Source organism: Capricornis sumatraensis, chromosome 9 (genome assembly GCF_032405125.1).
Source record: "Capricornis sumatraensis isolate serow.1 chromosome 9, serow.2, whole genome shotgun sequence".
NCBI classification, from domain to species: domain Eukaryota; kingdom Metazoa; phylum Chordata; class Mammalia; order Artiodactyla; family Bovidae; genus Capricornis; species Capricornis sumatraensis.
The window spans coordinates 79,874,384-79,888,180 of NC_091077.1; the positions used below are offsets into that span (position 1 = coordinate 79,874,384).

Consider the following 13,797-nt stretch of genomic DNA (forward strand, 5'->3'; position numbering starts at 1 on the left):
GAACAAATGCAAGGATACCAAGGAGGGAAGGGATGGGGGGATGAACTGGGAGATGGGGGTTGACATACTCTACTGTGTATAGGGTGGATAACTAACGGGAGCCTACTGTATAGCTCAGGGGACTCCACTCAGTGCTCTCTGGTGACCTCAGTGGGAAGGAGATCTGGCTGCAGTCTGTGGGGTGGCAGAGAGTCAGACACGACAGGGTGACTGAACAGCAATAGGTGATACACTTTGCTGTACACTGGAAATCAACACGAAATTGTAAAGCAACTACACTCCAGCAAAAATTTTAAAGAAGGTCCATATGTCAGCAATGTTAAAGACATGCTACTGCCCAAGAGAGACGTCCTTGTTGATGTAACCAAGTCTGAAGGAGAAGTGGACAGGACACAGCTTTTCCACTGTGTGATCAGAAACTTTAGTCCCTCGTCTCCCCACAGAAGGTCTCATCACACACTTTAGGAAACAGTAATGTAGACTAGGGTTCAAACCGTAGCTTTATCTTTTTTGGTATAACCTTAGGCAACGCATATTTTAACTTTTTATTGCAACATCATGCACATGCAGAAAAGCTGGTGTGTGTGTCCGGCTCAGTGAATTTTCAGAAGCCAAACTATTACCCATGGGTCCAAACTGAGGAGCATCACCAGCTCTCTGGAAGCACACACCACATTTCCTCCGGTCACTGCCCGCCCCCTTAAGAGCAGCCACTGTTACTCAAGAGAGCCACAAGTCGTTCTGACCCTGTCTGATCCTTGGCTCAAACGTGGGGACTTCACACTGACTGTGAAGGATCATCAGAAGAGACTGAAGGATCAGCCACTGATGAAGTGAAAGTGGAAAGCTTGTAGTAGGCACGCAAGGGACAATAGGGATTCTTACCAGGAAATGGAGGAGGAACACAGCTTAAGTACCAGCTGGAAAGGGAGACAGCAAATCCCATCTCGGAAATGAGCACAGCCTCGGAACCTTGCCATTTGTGCTTAAGTGCATGTGCTCTGAATCCAGACAGATGTGAATTCACAAAATCTCACTCAGCCAGCTCCTTGTAGGCTCCTAGGTCTGGGTGAGGCCTAAGCATCAGTACATTTAAAGTTTCCTGTGGTTAAGACTCCACCTGCCAATGCAGGGGACATGGGTTCGATCCCTAGTCTGGGAAGATTCCTCATGCCCCAGAGCAACTGGGCCTGGGCGCCACAAGTACCAAACCTGCTCTCTGAGCCCACAAGTTGCAACTGTTGAAACTTGCACACCTAGAAGCTATGCTCCTCAACAAGAGAAGCCACCACATTGAGAAGCCCACGAACCGAAACGAAGAGTAGCCCTTGCTTGCCACAACTAGAGAAAGCCCAACAAAGACCCAGGGCAGTCTAAAACAAATTAATTTGGGGTTGGGGGGGAAGCATCCTAGGTAATTCTAAGGTGAAGCCTGGGCTGAGAACCAAGCTCCAAACCCAGTTTCTCCATCTGTGACATAGAGATTTAAGAAATAGCCATTGCACATGGGGTATTTTGTAGACTCTGAAAATCATGCATGGTTAGCCCTTAAAACAGACCCTGACCCACAGACAGCACGCAGTGACTCTTCTGTTAGAGCCCTAAATTCTATGTTTGGTCTGACAAGAAGTCTCTCCTTAATACCTTTTGCTTCAGGGGTCAGCAGGTGCTTTCTGGAAAGGGCCAGATAGTAAATGTCTGCTACGCGGGCCAGGCAGGTTCTTTTGCATCCACTCAACTCTGCCATCGTGGTGTGACAGCAATCACAGGCAGTACACACACCAGCCGACCATGCCTCTGTCCTTGCACCTTCATTTACGGACATGGAAACTAGAATTTCACATCATTTGCTCGTGTCGTGAAATATCACCCCCTCTTTAATTTTTTTTTTTCCCCAGCCATTTAAAAATATAAAAACCATTCACAGCCTGGACCTTGGACTGTCCAGAAACAGGATTTGGCCCCTAGGCTGACTCCTCTCTTCCTGTTGTCCTTGACTCTTCCTCCATGTGATGAAGAATAGGGCCAGGTTCCTGAATTCTTGTATGTTCGTTTAGGGTTCTCTCTCAACTGTCTCGGTTTCTCTTCTTCTCTGTCCCACCCCCCTGTCGCTCCCCACTCTCCTTCCCTCCCCTCGCTCCCTGCTTCCTCCTGTCTCCCCACTGCCTCTCTCCTTCCTCCCCTTCCTCCTCCTCCCTCCTCCCTCCCCTACCTTTCTCTTCTCCAGCTCTTCCCCTCCCTCTTCTCTCTCTCTCCCTCTCCCCCTTTCTCTCTCCCTCTCTTCCCCTCCCTCTGACACTCTGCAAAGGTCCCAGTGCCGGAAATCGGCCCAGGACCTGTCTTCCAAAACCCTGGCACAAGATCAGTGGTTTTTCACCAAATTCCAAGCTTGTGTTGAGGCTTTCACACTGTCTCCTAGCAACCACCTTCTGTTCTCTCACCCTTTGTGGCCCCCTCTCTCCCCACCCTTGGCCATTCAAACTTCCCGAGACACTGACTTATAACGAGGGCTGGGAGTCCCCCCCCGCCCCCGGAGCTGCTGTGGTAGTGGGGTGGCTCCGTCTGCAGCCGCCTCCCCCACACTAGAGGCTTCTTTTGGTCCTGGAATGTTAACTAGCTCTGCTTTGCCCGTTCAGCTCTGGAGTGGAGGGCTCCGCAGACTGGTCCTCTGTTCTCATCTCCTCTCCTCCCTCCGCACCCAAGGCCCAGTGGAGGATGCCGCTGTTGTTCCCTCCTTTCATTTGTTCGGGTTTCTTTAATGCGTATAATCAGAGGACTTGATCTTTTTTTAAGATCCAGAAACAAAACAAAACTCTCAGAGGATTAGAAAACGTAGGAGAATATAGGGGCTTCCCCGGTGGCTCACCAGTAAAGAATCCGCCTGCAATGCAGGAGCTGCAGGAGATGAGGGTTTGATCCCTGGGTCCGAAGATCCCCTGGAGGAGGAGGAAATGGCAACCCGCTCCAGTATTCTTGCCTGGTAAATCCTATGGACAGAGGAGCTGGCAGGCTACAGTCCATAAGGTCGCAGAGAGTCAGACACACGTGCATGCGGGAGAATATAATCACAATGCTAGAGTGAAAACCCTTGTATTTACCTCCTTGGGAGCTTACGTGTATTTGTCTAGGACAAAGGTTGAGAAGTGGCCTTGCTGGGTCCCAGGGCATGTGTGGTTTATATTTTACAAGGTCCTGCAGCATCTTTCTCAAACAGGATTGTAAATGCTCCCACCAGCAGTGACTGAGAGTGCCCCTGAAGCTACATCCTCTCTGATACAATATAATCAAACAGTATTTAATCAAGAACATGTACCTGTTTTTTTTCTAGCAGGTACTGCTAAACTGACTTCACAGTATTCATTGGCTGCTCCAATTAACACTCCCCACAGGGATACACCTTTTTCCCAAACCCTCACTTGATATCAAATACATATTACAAATATCAAATACATATTTTTACATTTTTATGGATTTTTTGGCCACTTTTCCAAAGGATGAAAAGATGTGTCTAATTATTTGTCTCTTTACAATTGAGGGTTTTTTTTTTTTTCTTCCCTTTCCCGGAAAATATGTCGATCAGCTTCTTAGTCACAAAGAAGAGACTTCCCCAGCAGTTGAGCGCTTCATGGAGCGGGAACCTGGCTGCACCTCTGAGTGGCCTGTGACACTGAGGAGGCCTACTCACTCTCTGAGACAAGAGGGGCTTTCGGTGTTGTTGAAGGGCCTCAGCATGGCACCCGGAGGTCATCGAGGCCATGTTTGAAAAGTGAAAGTGTTAGCTGCTCAGTCGTGTCTGACTCTCTGAGGCCCTATGGACTGTAGCCCGCCAGGCTCCTCTGCCCATGGGAGTCTCCAGGCAAGAATACTGGAGTGCGTTGCCATTCCCTTCTCCAGAGAGTCTTCCCGACCCAGGGATGGAACCCACGTTTCCTGCATTACCCTCTGAGCCACCAGGGAAGCCTCTGGTATCCATGTTTAGTGGCTCTTTCATGAGTGGATTAAGAGGCAGAGGAAGGAAAGAAGAGGCCCTTCCGCAGCGAGAGTCCCCGTCTAAGTGCCAGGGAGGTTTTCAGCACAGGGCTGAAGGTGGAGAGCCAAGATCTGTTTTCCCTGTTGGGAAAATCCTAAGGGAGATTTGGTGTTTATCCACAGTCTCACTGAGCCAGCTAACGAGATGTCAAACTCTCTGCTTTTGGCTGAAATTCCTTCAGCTCTGTATGGAAATACTGCCTCAAGCTGATCAGAAGCCTGGCGGTTATGTATGTCTTTGAAAAGTAAAGATGGGAATGGAGAAAAATTACTAATTAATAAATGCCATCCATTTGTCACACCAACTCTTTTGAGGCTCAGAGTCTGAGGGGAAAGGATAATTATGAAGAGTATCACCAAAAATAAAGTCTCTTCAACAAATGATGCTGTAACCCCATTGGATATCCATACAGAAAAAAATAAATGTTAGGTGCCATGGACAAAAACTAATCTGAAATGGATCATAGTATTAAACATAAAAGCTAAAACTAAAAATCCTTTAAAAGAAAGTGCAAGAGAAATTCTTTGCGAAGACTTCTTAGGTACCACATAAAAAGCACAAAGCGTTAAAGAGGAAAAGGGATAAATTGGACTTTGTCACAATCAAAAGCTTCTGTCCTTTGAAAGACACCATTTAGAAGAGGAAAGGCAAGCCACAGACTTGGAGAAAATATTTGCAAAGGATTCCTATCTAGAATATATAATGAACTCTTGCAACTCAGTAATAAAAAGACAACCCATTTTTCAAATGGGCTAAAAATTCTAATGGAAACCTTGCAAAAGAAAATCTGAATGGTCAGTGAAATTCTCGACAGGAAAGTACAATTAAAACCACAATAGATATGAGCACTCATCAGGTGAATGACTAAATTTAAAGATGGATGTTGCCGAGTACAGGTGAGGAACCAGAATTCCCTTAACATTATTGTGGAAACATAACATGATATAGCCATGTGGGTAAACCAGTTCACCACTTCTTGTCTGACCCAGCAGTTCTGCTCCTGAGTGTGTATACATATCTTATGGTCTGAATTATGTCTCACCCAAAATTACAGATACTGAAGCTCTGACCATGCATGAGAATGTGACTGTTTTTGAGGACAGGGTCTTCAGAGCTGATTAAGTTAACACGAGTCTGTTAAAGTTAGGGTGGGCCTTAGTCCAATATGGCTGGCGTCCTCATAAGAGGTCATTGGGACACACAGAGAACACCGGGGACGCAGACGCAGAGGGAAGACCACATGGGGACCCAGCATGAAGGTGGCCGTCTCCAAGTCACCAGCCTGCCCGCACCTTGATCTTGACTTTTACTAGCCTCCAGGACCGTGGGAAATAAATTTCTGTTGTTAAAACCACACAGTCTATGATATTGTGTTATGGCAGCCCTAGCAAACTAATCCCGGAGAAGGCAATGGCACCCCACTCCAGTACTCTTGCCTGGAAAATCCCATGGACAGAGGAGCCTGTTGGGCTGCAGTCCATGAGGTCGCGAAGAGTTGGACACGACTAAGTGACTTCACTTTCACTTTTCACTTTCATGCATTGGAGAAGGAAATGGCAACCCACTCCAGTGTTCTTGCCTGCAGAATCCCAGGGACGGCAGAGCCCGGTGGGCTGCCGTCTCTGGGGTCGCACAGATTCGGACACGACTGAAGCGACTTAGCAGCAGCAGCAAACTAATCCAGTGTCTTAAGACAAATGAAATCCTATTTCTACACAGAGTTGTAGGTGAATATCTACAGAAGCTTTATTCATAATTTCTAAGAAATGGAAGCAATCCATATATTTATCACCTGATGAGCAAACTGTGGTCCATCCATCCAATGGAAGATGACTCGACAATAAGGAGTAAATTATTGATACTATGCGCCAAATTTGATGCTGAGAGAATGAAGCCAGAGACAAAAGAGCATATATCATCTGATTCCATTTCCAAGAAACACAAGAAAGATCAGATTTAATCTTTAGTCATGAAAAGCTGATCAATGATGGGCTGAGGGTGGGGGGAGATTAACTGGGAAAGCATATAAGGGAAACTTTCAAGATAATGGAACATTCTTTTTCTTGAGTGTGGTAATGGTTACATAGGGGAACACAGTGGTCAAAACTCATCAAACATTATAGGAAATGCACTTTGTTATATGTAAATATACCTCGTTAAAATTGATTTTTTTTTTAAAGTGTCCTCAATCCAGAAAATGCTTGGAAGCCCTGCCCTGGATGCACTTAAAGGCACGTGAGCAGATGAGAATGGGTGCTGTGGGTAATCAAAGTGTCTTGTCATCACAGGAGGTATGAGGAGGGGACAAGCGAGAACGAGGCCGCAGCCGAGGAGGAGGAAGAGGAAGAGGAGGAGGAGGAAGGGGAAGAGGAAGCCTCCCCTGACATGGACGGGTGCCCAGCGATCAAGGTAGGGAGGGCTGGGACATGGGAAGGGCTGTTTTGGGGGAAATAATCCTTAATTATTGAACCCGGGCAGTCAGAAAAGTCTCGGGGCTAAGTCTCATGCCCCAGCATCAGGGGACAGGCTTTCAGAATGGGGTGACCTGCAGAAGGTTGTGTAGGGGTGTCCCTGCCTGGAATTGGAGTCATTTCAGTGACAGAAAATCAGGAGGAGTTGATTGACCCTCATCTCTCCCACCCTCTGTGGTTCCCAATTCTCTGGGCAGACCCCAGGCTGTGCAGTCAGCTGGCCTGGATTCACTGGCTCTGCTCCTACCTAGCTATGTCGCCTTAGACCAATGACCTCATCCCTCTCCAGCCTTGGCTTTCTCATCTCTAAAATGGGTGCAGTAATGCCAACCTTGCAGATGGGTGGATCTCAAAGCGTGGATTTCTCCATTTGGGTCTACCTGAAGGGCAGTAGGAAAGGGGGTCTAGTCGAGTCACTGTCACCTTCTGCTCCCCTGCTGCACTCGGGTGACATGTTGTAAGAGGCTTCATGCTCCGTAGAGAGAGATCCCCGTATTCTTTCACCTGTGGGACTTCTGGGCATGTAGTGCACAGGGGTGGAGGCACAGGTTGCACACTGCACAAAGGTGCCTGGCTGCCAGGCAGGGTCGGGGGAGGTAGGGGTATTGGAAAAGAATCTGGGCCTGCCTTCTATCTACTCCACACCAAGAAGAAATCTTGCTGCAGTTTCTCCAGCCAAAAGGGGTGCCTTTTCCAAAAGCACACAAAGGCACTGTTTAGGCTAACCAAGGCTTTTCATTTGGGTGTTTTTATTTGTTGATCTCTACTGGTAATTACTGTGAAAGGACAATAGAAAAGCTGATCACCTAGTTTTTAAAAAACGAGGTTTGCTAGTTGCTTCCATTACTCCAAGGAAACATCTGCAAGTCTTGGCTAGGGGGATGGAAGCCTTGGGTGTGGCTTTGTCAAAATATGGTTGGCACGTTATTCTTGAGGGTGTGAGGCCCAGGACATCCGTGCCTGAGGTACCTCTACTGCTTATGTGAGCTTGTTAGGGGACTAAGTCTCTCCCACTGGCCCCAAGCACAGGTATCAGGGAGGACTGGGGGCTGGCACGCAGGGCCTCGGGTGCCATGCTTGCCGGGCTGGGTCCGTGGAAGCCCCCTGCTGTGTCTGAGGGCCAGGGGTGAGGTGATCGGAGTGGGGAGCAGCCTCAGTGTCCACCTTGTGAGTCTCAGGGTGGGTGGCTGAGACTCTGGATTCTCCCAGCCTCACAGGTGTGACTTCTTCCTTAGGTGGACAAGGAGACCAACACAGAGACCCCAGCCCCATCTCCCACAGTGGTGCGGCCCAAGGACCGGCGGGTGGGCACGCCCTCCCCGGGGCCGTTTCTTCGAGGGAGCACCATCATCCGCTCCAAGACCTTCTCCCCAGGCCCCCAGAGCCAGTACGTGTGCCGGGTAAGCAGCCGCACACCCGTCCTCCCTAGAGTATCCGCTTCTCGCCCTGCAGCTGAGAGCCCTGGGCCTCGCACGGTTCTGGGTCTAAGCACGGTTCTGGGTCTAAGTCCTGGTCCTGCCCCTGTTGTCAGTCATTCTTGGCATGTTACACCTGTTTCTTTATGGAATTAATAGACTAAGTCTATGGGGTTACTCTAAGGACTGAATTGGCTAAAGCATGGGAAAGGCTCAGTAACCAGTACATGGCCAACGCTTTTATATATGTGTATGTCTGTTTACTTACCTATAATATATATATATATATATATTTACTTGCTTATTATATAAATATAATATGTATATATATTTACTTACTTACCCAACCACATGGCACGTGGGATCTCAGTTCCCCAACCAGGGACTGAACCCATGCTCCCTGCTGTGAGAGTGCAGAGTCCTAACCACTAGGCAAGCAGGAAATTCGCAGCCAAGGCTGTTTATCAATTCAGTCGGTCAGTCATGTCCAACTCTTTGCGACCCCATGGACTCCAGCATGTCAGGCCTCCCTGTCCATCACCAACTCCCAGAGTTTACCCAAACTCATGTCCCTTGAGTCAGTGATGCCATCCAAACATCTCATTCTCTGTCGTTCCCTTCTCCTGCCTTCAATCTTTCCCAGCATCAGGGTCTTTCCCAGTGATAAAGTCTGACACTGTTTCCACTGTTTCCCCATCTATTTCCCATGAAGTGATGGGACCGGATGCCATGATCTTCGTTTTCTGAATGTTGAGCTTGAAGCCAACTTTTTCGCTCTCCTCTTTCACTTTCATCAAGAGGCTTTTTAGCTCCTCTTCACTTTCTGCCATAAGGGTGGTGTCATCTGCATATCTGAGGTTATTGGTATTTCTCTCGGCAATCTTGATTCCAGCTTGTGCTTCCTTCAGCCCAGCATTTCTCATGATGTACTCTGCATAGAAGTTAAATGAGCAGGGTGACAATATACAGCCTTGATATACTCCTTTTCCTATTTGGAACTGTTTATAATTCCAACCAACTCTCCACTGTTTACGCCCGGCCCTGCCCTTCTGCACCCCTTGCTGAGATCAGACTGACTCTCACCTTCCCTGACGGACAGTTCCTCCCCCTCCAGGGCAATGGCAGCATGCAGCCTGAGGCTGCAAAATAGCAACAGCCCTGGATTACTTAGCCATTGGTTTAGGAGCTTTTGTTCATTGAACTTTTTGGCTACCATTGAAAACTTAAGAAATTCAATTAAAACTAAAATTTTAAATGCAGCCATTTCACTTAAAACTCCAGTTTCTCTGGGAGGGGGATGGGAGACTGTCTGGCCCAAGGGCTACACGTTCTGTCACAGTGATGAGTGGCTGGAGCTCCACAGTGGGGGCCGCTGCCCTGAGAGGAGGGACTGGCAGGCCTTTTCAAGTTCACTGTGGCCTCCACCTGGCCCTCTTTAACCTATTTGACTTGCCGACCTGCTCTTGCAGGCCATGGAAGATTTAGAAGCCGTGCGGTGGTCTTGGCTTCCGGATTCCCTTGCCTTCTATCTGTGACCCCCATCTGAGGGGCCAATTGCTGGGGCTATAGAACCAAGACGTTGTTTTGAGGTTCATATGACATGTTGACATCCTTCCTTATCTCTAACCATACAAAATGAGCAAGCAATAACTAGAATAATAAACAGAACCTTCCTGTCTTGTGTTCCAGTAAGTTGTGCAGGAGAGGTCCCTGGAACCCGCCCCACCTCATCAACCTGACATCCACTTGTCTATTGTTATAGAGGGAGGGGCTATGGGGGGATTCAGCATCTAATATCTGGTATCCAAGGCCTCCAGTTATAAGCTTGAGTGTGTGTGTGTGTGTGTGCTCAGTTACCTGGTTGTGTCCAATTATTTGCATGTTCTTCTATCCATGGGATTCTCCAAGCAAGAATACTAGAGTGGGTTGCCATTTCCTTCTCCAGGGGATCTTCCCAAGCCAGGGATCGAACCTGCATCTCCTGCGTCTCCTGCATTGCTGGCGGATTCTTTACTGCTAAGCCAGTAGTAGTGAAGTTAATTTTTTCATAACGTGACAATTTTACAAATGCACCAGCTACTTTTCAAATTAGTGGCCACCCCAAAACATTCCCTGCAGTACCTCCCAGAAATAACGTAAACCTCTCCTCTCTGTGTCGTCTCTACTTAATGTTTAAGCTTGTAAACATCTGAAAAGAAAGTGTGAGTACAGACGTAATATAGTTGTGTATCTTGCAAAAGGTACAGGGTTTCCTGCAGTCACTGAGTGTGATTTTAATGCAAGGGACTTCCTGAACCACAAGGGAAGAATCCTGCTTAATCCCAGCTCACAGCTGAGGAAGAGAAAAACCCAATCCATGTTTCAAATGTGAATAACTTGAAGGATTTAGAAAAGCCCTCAGGATAATGGATAATCTGTCTTTGGCAAAATTACCGCCTTTATGAATGTGCAGTGGAAATCAAACACAAAATGAAGGATGTTACTTGTTGGAAAAAATCACAGCAAAAGAAATGAATGTTTGATTTATCCTTTGTCATCAGGATTTAGAATGCAGTTGTAATTTTGTCAAATGGAAGATATGAAATATAAAACTTTTGAAAAGTGTTACTCTTTTCCAACTAAAAACTCAAACTTTTCCCCCCAAAGTTTACTATAGAATTCTGATCTCCTATGTAAATGGATTCACTTTAAATGGCCTTTTCCAGAACTGGCATTCCTGATAACAAAGAGGTCCAGTCCCATTTTTAACATTCAAGCATTTTTAACACAACTAGCACTATGCTGTGGAGAAGGCAATGGCACCCCACTCCAGTACTCTTGCCTGGAGAGTCCCATGGATGGAGGAGCCTGGAGGGCTGCAGTCCATGCGGTCGCACAGGGTCGGACACGACTGAACGACTTCACTTTCACTTTTCACTTTCATGCATTGGAGAAGGAAATGGCAACCCACTCCAGTGTTCTTGCCTGGAGAATCCCAGGGACGGGGGAGCCTGGTGGGCTGCTGTCTATGGGGTCGCACAGGGTCGGACATGACTGAAGCAATTTAGCAGCAGCAGCAGCAGCAGCACTAAGCTGAGCCTGTCCCACATTTTATTACCTGGACCAGTCTCTCCAACCTCAGGGCTGAAGGTAAAGAAATTCCCAGTCTGCATGGATCACCTGCCACAGGCAAAAAGGGCCTTTATTGGCAAAGATGTGTATTTTTTCTTCTTTTGCTTTCTGACTACACTTCAGCCCAAGCTTATCTGTTTCTGGTAGATTCTCACTTAAGGCTACAGGAAGTAGCCAATGGTACAACATCCTGAATTTTTTTTCCTGTCATTTCCCTTAAAACTCTATAGGGGTGTGCAGTCTGTCTCTTGAGATTCAACAGGTAACAATAATGTATCCCTCTGTTTCTCACCCACAAAATCTATTCTAAAATTCCCAGCAGGGAATATGTGTCTGTGCTGTGCCCCCTTCTACCTCCAATACACAGCCAGCTCCCTGTCTTCCAGCCTGTGGTTTATAGCGCTCCACTCGAGTACCAAGTCCTATACTGGTCAGGGTTCTTCACAGCAAGCAGCAGAAACAGACCGGGAGCAGTATATGTGGGGAAGAAATGTTTAAACAGGAAAGTGAGTAGTTCACAGATTCATTAGAAGGCTGTAGAAGCAACCTCAGAAATCAGGCAGGAACAAGGCGGGCCAGACCACAGCCAGAATCGCACCATAAGGACAGGCGAGGACACAGTGCTGCTGTAGACCACGGCCCCAGCTGGCCCAGCAGCTGCCTTTGGGGTTCAGCACTGACACCCCCACCAGACTCCTGACACTGCAGGAGGCCAGGAAAGCTCCAGCTGCTGCCGCCGCCACTGCTCACCACTGATGGCTGCTTCTCCCTGAGAAACCAACACACGCAGATGCAACCAACCAACCAATGAACACGGAACGGAAGAGAATGGCCTGGCTGAGTCCAGGAGGCCCAGCGACCGAGATTTGGTCCAGCTGACCAGGCTGTGACTCAAAGACCAGGGCGGTTGCATTGAACCCTCATAGTTGAGTCCTGTCCGGCTTCTGGCTGCAAGGGAGGCCATGAAAGCAAGACTCTGGTACTTTTGCCTCATGAGTGGAAGGTGGGCTTGTCTCTCACTGAGAGTCATAAGAGGATGGAGTTTCATATGCTAATTAGGTTAGCACCACACACACACACCCACAAAAAAAGTTCCCTGTTTTTCCTGTGTCATCTAATCTCACAAACAGCCCTGCAAGGCAAGTGGCGTTAATCCCATTTCATAGATGCCTCGAGTCAGGGCACTTTGTTGTGAGCACAGTCAATCCCTTCTCCTGGCCTGACACCACATCAAGAGCCCTCTGCCAGGTGTCCCCTCGTTGGTCCTCAGCACAGTCTGCTTCACCTGGTGAGCTTCCTGGGCTTGGGCTTCCACTGGACTTTTAAGTCATGAGGGATGGGGACAGTGTGTTATACTCTCCACAGCTCCCCACAAGCCCTGTGTCTCTGACACCTATGTACTTACCAGCAGCACTGTCACACGTGTCGGTTCGCTCACTTTGACCTGAAGGATACAGTTCTTCCAAAATTCTCATTTTCAAGTAGACCCCTCTGACTTCCAGTTATTTCGCCTCTCTGCTCCTCAATCTCCCTCTAATGGAGAAAACAAAAAGGCAGCAATATTCTCTACCATGTCTGAGATCAAATGCACTAAAACATCTTTAAGAAAAAGTTAAATTCAAGGACTTAAGGTAACTTTCATCGCTCTTTTATAACATGGTCTTTAACACACAAACAACTATGACGTAAGCATCAATCGTCCTGACACGTATTTCTAGTTGGTATGACATATATTCTGGAGTGCCACTTTTGGATCGAAACAATGCAGAATAAAGCCCCCTTCTGAAATGATACCCAGCCAGTCCGTTTGTATGAATCCACTGCAGTCAAGATGGTCCACCCCTCTGTCTTTATATTAGTTTCATCTCTGAGCATTACATGCATCCTGAAGAGGACGTGGCCTTGGATGGGACCTTGAACTCTTGTTCTGATGCTTACCAGCTCTATGGTGTATAAAAGTGTGGTAACCTCTCCCGACCTCAGTCCCCTCACTTAAGATAGTTTGAGGATTAAATGAAACTGTCAGTAAAGCCCGTGGCGCATAATAGGGGCTCCATCCACAGGGCTGTTGCTCTGTTTGTCTGTCTGTGTCTGGCCGCAGCAGGCTGTAGTTGTGACGTGCGGGATCTTTACTTGCGGCCTGTGAATTATCAGGGGCTCCATCCATAGGGCTGTTGCTCTGTTTGTCTGTCTGTGTCTGGCTGCACCAGGCTGTAGTTGTGGCGTGTGGGATCTTGCAGCATGTGAACTCTCAGGTGCAGCACGTGGGATCTAGCTCCCTGACCCAGGATTGAACCCCGGTCCTCCGTGTTGGTAGTGCAGAGGCTTAGCCACTGGACCGCCAGGGAAGTCCCAGTGTGGCTTCTGTTGTTACTGTCGTCTATTTCTCATTCTGGTTGACACTCTGCCTAGTGCAGTAGCTATTTCATCAATGTAGCAGGACTATTAATATCATTATAACTGATAATTATTAATAACCACAAACATGACAGTGTGGACAGCTTCTCAGAGAAGACCCACCTCAGTGAGCTGACAGCTGCCAGAATAAATAGACCCTGGAGCATCAGCCTGTGACGATCCCACTGACCTGGAAATATGACTCCAGAGAGAGACCACCATCTCCCCTCCGTCTCCCGTCCTCCCGCTGGGGACACGAACTGTCAGAAAAGCATCCGCTTGACCATAGCCCTGATCTCTGGCCACAGATGAGGAATGTTAGCCCTCCAGGGAGAGTCCAGATAACTGCAGGGTTGAATGGGTTCTGATGAGG

General features: G+C 47.8%; 1 protein-coding gene across 2 annotated transcripts in view; it reads left to right on the top strand.

Annotated features, from left to right (window-relative positions):
• WWC1 (WW and C2 domain containing 1) overlaps positions 1 to 13,797 on the top strand; it is a 154,030-nt gene that overhangs the window by 132,338 nt on the left and 7,895 nt on the right. For both annotated transcript variants that reach the window (XM_068979817.1, XM_068979818.1), the window contains exons 18-19: positions 6,319 to 6,439; positions 7,737 to 7,901. In XM_068979817.1, coding sequence (XP_068835918.1) covers positions 6,319 to 6,439; positions 7,737 to 7,901 — 286 coding nt within the window. The remainder of the gene's footprint in view (positions 1 to 6,318; positions 6,440 to 7,736; positions 7,902 to 13,797) is intronic.